The 11,018-nt window shown below is 35.1% G+C and overlaps 1 protein-coding gene across 1 annotated transcript; it reads right to left on the reverse strand.

Moving 5' to 3' along the window:
- Positions 1-5,964: 5,964 nt before the first annotated feature.
- Positions 5,965-8,647, reverse strand: LOC147549518 (glucan endo-1,3-beta-glucosidase 12-like). The gene is made up of 3 exons (XM_086671801.1): positions 7,994-8,647; positions 6,567-7,904; positions 5,965-6,237 (listed from the first exon to the last, which is right to left on the reverse strand). The coding sequence occupies exons 1-3, from the start codon at positions 8,049-8,051 to the stop codon at positions 6,188-6,190; spliced, it is 1,446 nt and encodes a 481-aa protein (XP_086527927.1). The 5' UTR covers positions 8,052-8,647; the 3' UTR covers positions 5,965-6,187.
- Positions 8,648-11,018: the final 2,371 nt, after the last annotated feature.

Consider the following 11,018-nt stretch of genomic DNA (forward strand, 5'->3'; position numbering starts at 1 on the left):
GACTTGAAGGATAATCTTCGAGGGGATCGTTCCAGACGACGATATTATCATCACTCTGGAAGTCCTTCTAAAGTCCTCGTTACATCCCACTTCTCCATTACCCAAAATCTCCGATCGAGACGACCTCTCGACTTGCTCCAGGAGACGAATCCGACCAACTATCCCGTAGAGTCGAAGCTCCGATTATACAACACGGTGACACCCTCAACATTCAATCGACTTATATTTATTTCACTTATAGTTTGCTAACTTGACCGTCGGAGTTCCCTTGGCAAGACACCGTCCCGGTGTCCTCAAGACTTCACGGTTTCTGCTTGTTTTTCTCTGTCTACAGGTCTAACCGGAACTTCGCCCGTCTCGAGGTCTAAAGCCCAAGTTGTCGGTGGCCCACCAATCGACGATCTATTAATTGTGTGATTTTCTACCATCCACAATGATGACGTCTCTTTCTTAACAATTATATTTTGGACTTTTCTTTCCACGAATAGAAAATCACTATATGACTTTTAATTTCGGATTTCAACCCATGACCTTACATTTTTTTACAATGAATTTCATGTGAGCCATAACAACGAAACTTTTGTGTTATTACTTAATCAATCTATTTTAGACTCTTACACTATTTTTTGACAATCAATCATTTGTCGACAATTTGCACGATACCTTAATTTTTGGGTGTTACTTATCCAATATTTTATCTGGCATTCCAACAATGATTTCTTGTCAATTTTAAACAAAACATATTTTGTTGTTACTCATTCGGTCACTTTTTGACCATTTTCACCCGACAATGACTTACTTGTCAACATTCACCTTCACAACATTTTTGGTTGACATTTTGTTTCACATTCTTCATACAATAACCAACTTTACATACATGACAACAATACATTTAGTTTCGTTGTTATTGATTTTCTTTAATTCTATGACCGCATTTCCAACTTTCTCATTGTGACTTAATCATCATTCACTCATCTTCACCAAACATCAAAAATTCGAAAGTAGCAAGAAGACAAATAAGAAGAATCAACAAGTTTTTCTCTCCAAATCGAACACTTCAAAATTTTCGTGCTCCGACCTGCGAGGGTGATAGGATAATTTAGAATATTTAAATATCGAGAAGACATATATGTATGTGACGGATCGAGAAGACGAGGTCCGACGATCAAGAATAATTTAGAATATTTAAAGATGTATTCCAAGATATATGAAGATCCAGAGATATTTAGTTTCATGTATTTAGGATTCTTCTAATGATCTTTATATTCCTTCCTAGTTTAGTTTAGAGAAACTGGGAAACCCTAAACCTTAATTGACACGATAAATAGGAGAGGGTTCTAGGAATTAAATTATCGAGTTATGTTTGACCAATGTAACTGATCAACCTCACAATTGTACGTGGTGATTATTAATAAAGAAATTATTCTCCGTGGATGTAAGTCATGATTATCCGACCGTCCCACGTTAAATTATCTTGTCAATTATTTTATTGTAGTTCTCCGATTATCACATAATCGTCAATTAACAACACTGTCATTAGAAAAAGACAAGGTACATTTGTCTGGCTATAACAATTGTGTGTGTAATAAGCTCTAAGGGACTACTAAAACCAAAATTGGATTAGTGATCCGTAGAACTAGGGGGAAATAATGTAAATAATAAGGTGGATACCTGGCTTGATGATAACAGAAGTATCAAATAAGTACTTTACATTTAGCTAACTGTATGATAAAGTTGCAATGGATAATCTTATATTTTTCCTAATTAAACTAGGGCTTAGAGAAGTGAAATCAGGATACCCACTTTTGGGTTCCTATCCATCATTGTACCTACTACGTTAGCATCGACTATCACGTGGACTTTGTTGTTGAATAATTTTAGACTCTATACTATTTCTAAAAGAACTTGATATCTAACTTATTCAATAAGTGTAATAGATAGTTTTTACTAATATATTGGATATGTTTGAAATGTAAAAGAGAAATTATACAATCGAAGAAAAAAATATTTGAATGGTGATTTTAGTTAGTCTATTATTTTTCAGTTTCCCCTCCTATGATGTGATAAATGGACGCGTCCGTGCCCTACGAGCACGGTCTATACTTAGTATATTAATAAGTTAAATTATTATGGGTAGAGGAACCGACCTGACTGGCTCGGATACCCGACCCATGCTTTTGACCGACCAAGACATAACCGCCATCACTCCCATGAAGTCGGCCAAGCAAGAGCAATTGCCATATCTTGTGTTTCCTTATTTAATGTAGTTACCCTATATTTACCCTAACTTGTACTTCTGTACACCTTATATTACAATTAACAAAGATAGAAACTCGGTGTATTCAATCCCATTGTTTCTATCTCTCTCTATATAGCTCTCGGTTAAGCTCTCCCTTTCTCTTTTATTTCATCTAGAAAGGTTCTAGACATTCACATAGTATAAGAGTCTTGATTTTTTTATATAAATGTATGTCACTGATGATATTACCTCTCAAGGTATGGTTTTTCATTCTTCAGACGTGTTTGATGTTCACCATTTCTCCTACCACGGTATTAATTAGTCCACTCCACTTTGGAGATAATTATGCCTCTTGCTATCGAGGCATGAAGATGGCACTTCGGGCAAAAGATAAACTTGATTTTGTCGATGACACTATCCCTAAGCCAACTAACCCACTCGATTTACATTCTTGGGGAACGTGTAATGATCTTGTTTTTAGTTGGCTCATCAATTTTGTTGCTCCGGACATTCGATCATCTTTTCATTATGATGACAATGTCGCGGATATTTGTAGAAACTTTTACGATCATTTTTATCAAACTAATGCTCCTAAAGTTTTTCAACTAAAAAGAGCAATCTCTTGTTTAAAACAAGACTGAACAGATGTTTCTACATACTTTACTCACTCCAAGATGAAATTAAATCCCTCATGACTATTGAACCGTGTATGTGTAATCATGGAAAATCACTCATTGATCATTCAAATCAAGAGAAGTCCATGGAATTTTTGCAAGGGCCTCATAATCATTTTTCTGCTATTAGAAGTTAAATCCTTATCATGAACTCGTTTCTTTTTCTCCTCAAGATCTACAGTCTTGTTAAATAAGAAGAAATCCAGCAAAACATTATGATCAACACCTCCGCAAACACCGAGGTAGTTACCCTAGTCGTCGGGCACCATGACAACGGTCAGTCTCGGGCGGACCAATCTGGCAAACCAGACTGCACTAATCGAGCATGTGGGAAACGTTCATGTTCCTTATGTGATTATTTCGCATCCACAACCATGTTAATGCCATGTGTTATCAACGACACAGGTACCCGGATCAAGGACGCCCTCTTCACCAAACCCAAATTGTTGTTGTTCACACCGATGAGGCGCCTCCAGCCACTTCAATGAGCTTGGACCAATACAACCACTTGGTCAACCACATAGAAAACCACTGTCCTGCTCTAAGCACCCAATTTGCAGGCACCTCTGAGTCAGCTATCAACCTAACAGATATGTTTTTTTCTTCTCTCCCATGGGTGATTGACTCTGGGGCAAAATGAATGCTTGATGACTGAGACAAAATAAATGTCTCCATCTCATCTTTCCATCACTTAATCTTTCCCCACGAGGTTTCAACTATTTGGTGAGCAAATGACCCTTCATATCAATCAAAAACCACCACACCTTTGAGCCACTCAAGTGGCGCTACTCATGCGTTATTCTTCTTTGCCCATTTAAATCATATTCATTCTAGAAAGGTAACTCCCATTTTGATCCATCCTTCATATTCAATCAAACGACCACAACACCTCTAAGCCACTCAAGCGGTATTACTCATGTTTCTTCTTATCTGCCCCATTCAAATCATATTCATTCTAAGAAGATAACTTTCATTCTAAGAAGATAACTTTCATTCTGATCTATGAATTTAATAAAGAAGAAGAGTGAAGAGTCCAATGAATAATGATCCAAATCATAATATAGAAGGAGAAAAGTTTTAGATTAACGTACATCGAGTAACTCGACATTTATTTTCAATCTTCTCAGTTTTTGTGTTTCTCCATTATAATCTCTATAGTAGTCTCTCTCCCTCTCTCTTTCTCTCTTATTGTGTTACAAATTGCAGGAGTGGTGCGGCAACAAATCCATTTTATAGTCAATATGTTAGAAAGTATCGGGTAAATAATCTTCTCTCTTATATTTCATGTCTCATAGTTATGTTCTTCTCAGTTTCTTAGTTACAAAGGCCAAAATGAGCATCGTTATATAGGTAACGGGTTTTTCTGAAAGTCGGAAGGTTTTACACGATCTAAACTTAATTTCTTATGTTCGCTTACATCCTCTCAAGATTTCAAGTTGCCGGAAAAGTTTTAGTATATTTTCGATTGTTGATAGGAATACGCCTTAAAAGTTATCACCTTGAGTGTATGAGAAGCTGGAAATATAGGTAAACATGGGTGTTATAGTGTGATTCTTGACTTGAGGTTTCCATGGTGGTGACGATTCAACTAAGAAAGATAAAGCCTAAGAATTGTGGATGGTTATCTTAAGACCTGCTTAACCATGTAAGTGAGGAGTTATTTTGAGATGTAGTTAAATTAGTAGAAAGAAATCTGGTGTTGAAAAATTTAGTGATAGATACTTGACGAATGAGATTTACAATTACAAGTTATGACATGGCAAAAACCTAACTATTTTGTTATACACAAACGATTGCAACCAACGATGTTTGCAACTTTGAAGATACGAGAAACAAAGTAACTTGATCTCTGTAATTGGTTTTTCTAAATAGCACCAAATCTTATATATGGACACGAGTATATATGAATTTTTTTTTCTGTTGAAGTGTTTCCTTATATTAATAAGATAAAACGTCATTACAATACTTGTCTACTAAACGATAAGGAACATTTTTCCACGTCTTGATGTTATTCTTCTTTCGCGCCCATTTTGCTAGCTTGTCTGTTTGTGAGTTTAGTTCTCTTTTGATGTGTCTGAATTGGACTCTATCAAATTCTCTTCTGATATCTAAAATTCTTCTTAGGTGCATCAAGGATTGCCACTAAACTGGATGTCTTTTGTTTTGGATATGCTTGATGATGTTTATTTTGTCACTTTCTATGATTATAGATGTTTGATTATGTTCCTTCGCCCAAACTAGGCCATTGAGGATTGCCATTGCCTCACTTTCTTCACTATTTTTCGCCCAGGAGGTTATAACCCGAGCTTCAATAAATTTAGATTTTGCATTATGAACGATTAAACTTATGCCAATATTAGATTCAACTGTGGTAAAAGATGCATCTACAGTAATTTTGAGGTAAGGTTCGACCAGCGGTTGCCATTTTTCGGTTGCCTTTCATTTGTTTTTCACTATCTTTTTATTGTGTTTAGGGAATGCTATAATCATGTTGATCACAGTTTTAATATCATTAATAGAGTGTTGGAAACAATGGTCACATCTCATTTTCTATATGATCCATAAAATGGTTGCATAGTGTATATTCTTACAAGTGTAGCATTGTTGTAAAGGGTCTTGCCACGAGAAAATCCAGTCTGTTAAAGAGGTAATATTTTCCGATCTAATATTGAATTAGCACCAAACATTTTCCGATCTAATATGAATATAGTACGAAAAAGTTTAAAATAACAACGTGAAGTAAAATAGACTTCAGGTCATCCATTAGGTTTCACTAGGTAGCATTCAGTTTCATCCCAAATTTCAAAGGTTGGTCAACTTGGTGGTTTGATTTTCTTCTACATGCATTCCAAATGACAACTTTATTTGGAAAGGCTTTCTTTAAGTAGGCCCTCTTCATCCATTTGGCCTTATCATTCAATATCTTATAAAAGTTATATCTAGAGAGATATTTAAAGAGAGAGAGAGACAAAAAGAGTTTCATATCCATGATCATCAAAGTGACCACCTCTGAATGTAACTTTAGTTCTAAGATACTAAAGCATAAATCTAAAAAATAACAGTATATCAAATTTAATACTACTACTGCATAATAAGCAAAACACAGGGAGTATATTCTATCTAATTACATGAATAATCAAATAAATCCCTACCTGTCACCTCTCAACTACTCACCAAATAAATACAAATATATATAGTATTTAATAAATAAAACCCCATAAACTTGAAATTAAAAATTAAATCCCTAAAACATCAAATCTTCTATTAAAATGTTTCAATCATTCTTCTCTTCAAAAACTGTGGGGAGCTCACATTTTCCAAACTCTGCAATCACAAAAAAAAGATGCCATGGAAACAATTAGGGTTTCTATATTTATATGCATGAATAATACAATAATTAAGGTTTTTCATTCAGAAAAAAGTGGATTCCACCGAGAGCGTCGGACTATCTAATTTGATGACCAACTTTTTCTTTTTAGTCTTGGGTCTCCCTCTCTTTAGGTCCGAGGAATTGGACACTCGAACTAACCCTAATCTGTGTTGAGCTTAAACAACACGACTAAACACATTCCAAGAGGTTTCAGACTCATGTGAGCTATGGGAATAGAGAAAGTAAAAGTTAATGAAAGAAGGGGAAAGTGAAAAATTAGTACTTGGTGATTGGGTGACAACATAAGCAGCTCCACCAAAGTCACATGTACCAATGGCACGGTTGTTCTTTTGATAATAGCTATTGAAAGCAAAAGAAGCATGTGCTTCTAATGTATTAGGATCATAACACGTGGCACCAGGTTGAATCGAACGGCAATTAGCACCTCCTTTACCACAAGCATAATCAAGTCCTGCTTGCAATTTCTCTTCCCCAGATTTCCCATTCGCCACACACCATGTCTGTCCAGAAGAACTCGTCGAAACACCACCACCACCGCCGGACCCACCACCGTTGACCGGTGTAGTACTACCATTGACCGGCGTTGACTGACTCTTCCCACCCTTCCATTCTTTCAAACTCTCTTGTGTTAATGGAATATTATAAACCTTCTGTTCATTAGGGTAAAAAAGACCATAATTTCTCTCTGAAGTTGGTCCTGGTTTACTGTTCTCATTAAACAAAGCAAATAAGTAAACATCAAGATCAAACTTGGGTTTTAATGGAGTTCTACCACCGGTGAGAACTCGCCGGACTAGGTTACCATTATATGCAGCAGCATTATCTTGATTGGCACCAATCTCATTTTTATCCCCATTAGAAGGCCACCCAGTTTCAGAAACAACTACTTTCAAATCATCATACTTGAGAGAAGCCATGGCAGCATAAACTGCATCTAATTGAGCTTCGAAAAGATTTAAATAACGAAGTCCATTTCCTGAATCAACATTACCTGGGTTTTCACGAAACAGAGCATAATCTAATGAAATAACATCTGAATTATCTATGTAAGCAAAGAATGGGTAAGCATTAACCATAACAAATGAACCAGTTTGACGAAGAAAATCAAGCATGGGTTTAATTACTGGTTCAATTAACTCTGTTTTAAAAGAACCAGATGAAGATGGGTAAGAAGATTGAAGAGCACTAAGTGCAATTGGGGAAGAAACTTTAATAGAAGAATCAAGATTCAATTTTGAAAGAGCTGAATGAACATTTTTCATGGCAGGAACTAAGAAATTAGTTGTATTTTTAGGGTCAACAAAGACTTCATTACCAACAGCAATAGTTTCAATTTGGGTAGATGGGTAAAAAGAAGCTACATTTTTCTGAACCCATGAAAATGCAAAAGCTTCTGAATTAGCACAGGAAGAGAGTTGTTCATTTGGTAAAGCAACAACGAGTTTGATACCAGAACCAGAGAAAGCTTTGAGTACGTCTGAATCGGTATCGTAAAGTTTAGCTCGGTTAACTCCTTGAGATTTGAGGAGTTCTACTACTTTATTTGGTGATGGTAGATCATTTGCTACTCTTCCATAGTTAATTCCTATTAGACCTGAATCTGTAAATAAAAAGTAAAATTGACAAAATTAATGTTAGAGAGAGAAACAGAGTACTTGATAGAGAGAGAAAGAAAAAACAGTTCTTTACCTCCAAAAGCTGTGGTTATGAAGAGTAAGAAGAAGGAAATGATTGGTATAAACCCCATGCTCTGTTTTAGAGAGAGAAACAGAGGACTTGATAGAGAGATAGAGAGAGAAGCAAATACTATCCTCTATTTAGTCGATGAACTTCTGTTTGTTTTAGAGAAAGAAGAAAAGAGGAAGAGAGTTGTTTTTTTTCTTGGAGGAGGTAGTGATAATGTGATATCATGCTTTTATAGATAATTTTAGAGAGAGAAAGTGTGTGGGTGTGAAAGTGTAAATGGTGGGAGTCTGGGAGAGGAGGTCCAAGTTGAGGAAGAAGAGGGAAGAGAAGTTGAGAAAAATAAGGGAATTATGGTGGGGTCCAATTTGCTATAATAAAGGGTTTTGTGGGACTAATCGGATGGACCGTCTTCCACTTCTTTCACCCTCCCAAGAAAGTGCCATTTAAACAGATCGTTTTTCTTTTTCAACGGAAACTCTTTAACTGTCCCACACGAATCCTTCCGTTGAAAGAAGTGAATTTCGAGAATGGAAGTCGATTAGATCAACGGGTGATACTGATACACTTACTGATTATTGGAGTTTCCGATTTCCGAACGTTGGAAGAAGGGGTTGGAATAGCTTGGGATGTTTGGTAGTAAGTATTAATTGGTGCAACAATGCCATCTGAATTATACCTAACCAAGACATAAGAAAGTTTCTTGACAAACATTGTACGTAAACTTTGCCAACTGCCAAACCCATGAGATCATATACCCAAACCCGATTAGGTTGGAGTGGGCATACCCGACCGGCTTGCTAATTTCAATGTAAAATTACCAGGGTGAACAAATGTTAAAGGGTAGATTCCGTGGAGATTCACACTGGGTAGTGAAATTTCCCACTTATATGAAATCTAAATACCATACCTCGGATAAAATTATTCTTATGGAAATGTTGTACGAACAGTCTACCAGTTAGGGACAAAATTGGCAGTTATATTGGTAATATCTACACCTGCATCAATTGCGATAATATTGAAACTTTAGACCATGTTATGTTACACTGCAACTACGCCAGAGCTATTTGGTTTCACTTTCATGTTAGAACAGAACAATTAACCACGGTAACGCAATGGATACATCAATGGAAAGAACTGGACGACAATCTAACTACTTTATATGCAAACATTTTATGGTTTATATGGAAAGCTAGGTGCGAAAATTGCTTCACCGCTCACAAACAAACTCTCATACAGATGATCAACCGAATCAACACAACGACAACGACACCACTCAAAATCGAATCCATATTAACCAATAAAAGCAAGGAAAACCCACGACAACAACAATGGAGATCCATCGACACCATTTCTTAAGATTGACGTAGACGCTTCTTTTACGAAACTCACAGAAACGGCAGGAATAGGTTACATTATCCACGATGATGAAGCACAATTTATCATAGCGATAGCAGACACAATTAGAGGACAAAATGCAGAAGAATGCGAATGTCTAGCGATACACTATGGCATCTTATGGGCTATCCAACTTCAAATACAGCATGTTCACATCGAAAGCGACAATCAAAATATCATCAATCACATCAATAGGCAAGATGAGGGAATTCACTGGCAGTCTAAACTATATATCTATGAGATTCTCAAACTCAAGCAACATTTCATAGATATCAAATTCTCTTTCGCTCCCGGAGAATGCAACTCTAAAGCAGATGCGCTAGCTAAATGGGAAAGGAAACATTTTCAGAAAAATATATGGAATGTAATCCCACCTTTTATTTCTGTTTAAATTAAAGTTTTCTCCTTGTAAGAACTTCGTTTTAAGTTTAATATATCTCATCAAAAAAAATACTAGCTTTCAAACATTCGCTTCCATACGCCTCGAAGTATGTTTTCATCAACTTACAAAAAAAATGTAGGCAAAAAACTTGAAATAACAAAAGAGAAAGACTAATGCTAAACGAAGTTGTATAATTGTTTCTTACAGCTATTTGCTAGACACAACCGTTATTTTTTTATTAAATTGCTAAATAACATCAAAAGTTGGTTTATTGGTTTTATCTAACAAATATTTTGTTGGATCTTAAATTGCTAAATACAATAATGTTTTAACTCTACAAAATTATTTACTAGACCCATCCTTTTCTTTTGTTAAATTATTAAACAAAAATAAAATTTGTTTTATTGGTGTTATCTAGAAAATATTATATTGACAATATAAAAAAACATTATCCCAAATTAAACCCGAAAAATAATAAATATAAAATAGAAGAATTTATTTTTAAAAAGGATTACTACTTCGACTCTAAAGCAATTTTTTTTTTTTAAAAGATTACTAATTTGACTTCAAAAATTGTTTCACTTGCTATATCTGAGAGGGTTTGTTAAGGTAATTTTGAAAAAAAATGTTTCAGTTCCACAATTATATGTTGGTTGGAATCGGTATGGTTAACCTTGCGCATTTGAATGGGTCTATTGGGTTCTACCAGGAATTACAGCATGGGATGCTGTCACTGGAATATAATATTTTTTGTTATTTGTTAAAATTTGGTTAACTCTTTATCTTAATGTTTGATTCAATTTTATTTATGAAAAATTAATTATGGTAATATAAATTTGAACCCCATGATTTTTGGAGAAAAAATTCGGTTATATTTAATTTTTTTCTTGTGGTGTTGGTTTAGCAATTTAGGAGATGTTTAATTAGTTTTATATAGTTATTTTTGTCCAATAGTTTTTTTGAGTAAAATAGAGTTGTGTATAGTATGGAGGAGAAATTTGTTATATTTGATTTTTATTTTTGGTGTTGGTTAGCAATTTAGGACACTAGTTTTATTAGTTTTATGTAGTTATTTTTATCCAATAGTTGTCTTTAGTAAAATTAAAGTTGCGTATAGTAGCATCCAAGAAAATGTCTTCATCAGAAAGACGAGAACGAGAGAAGAAATTAAAAAGAAAATGTTAATTCTAGTTTTGCCCCTGATCTACCTTTTGTTTGTTGCAATGTCCACTAGCTACTTAGTGATCATCA

The sequence above is a fragment of the Eschscholzia californica genome, unplaced genomic scaffold (assembly GCF_041429995.1).
Source record: "Eschscholzia californica isolate CP2 unplaced genomic scaffold, dmEscCali1.0.p SCAF_3, whole genome shotgun sequence".
Taxonomy (NCBI): Eukaryota; Viridiplantae; Streptophyta; class Magnoliopsida; order Ranunculales; family Papaveraceae; genus Eschscholzia; species Eschscholzia californica.

Excerpts from the sequence above, each read along its gene's own strand:
- LOC147549518 (XM_086671801.1), bottom strand. The coding sequence starts at position 8,051 with ATGGGGTTTATACCAATCATTTCCTTCTTCTTACTCTTCATAACCACA. Across the intron at positions 7,905-7,993 it reads CATAACCACAGCTTTTGGAG|ATTCAGGTCTAATAGGAATT; the intron begins GTAAAGAACTGT and ends TTTTATTTACAG. Across the intron at positions 6,238-6,566 it reads TGTTGTCACCCAATCACCAA|AGTTTGGAAAATGTGAGCTC; the intron begins GTACTAATTTTT and ends TTGTGATTGCAG.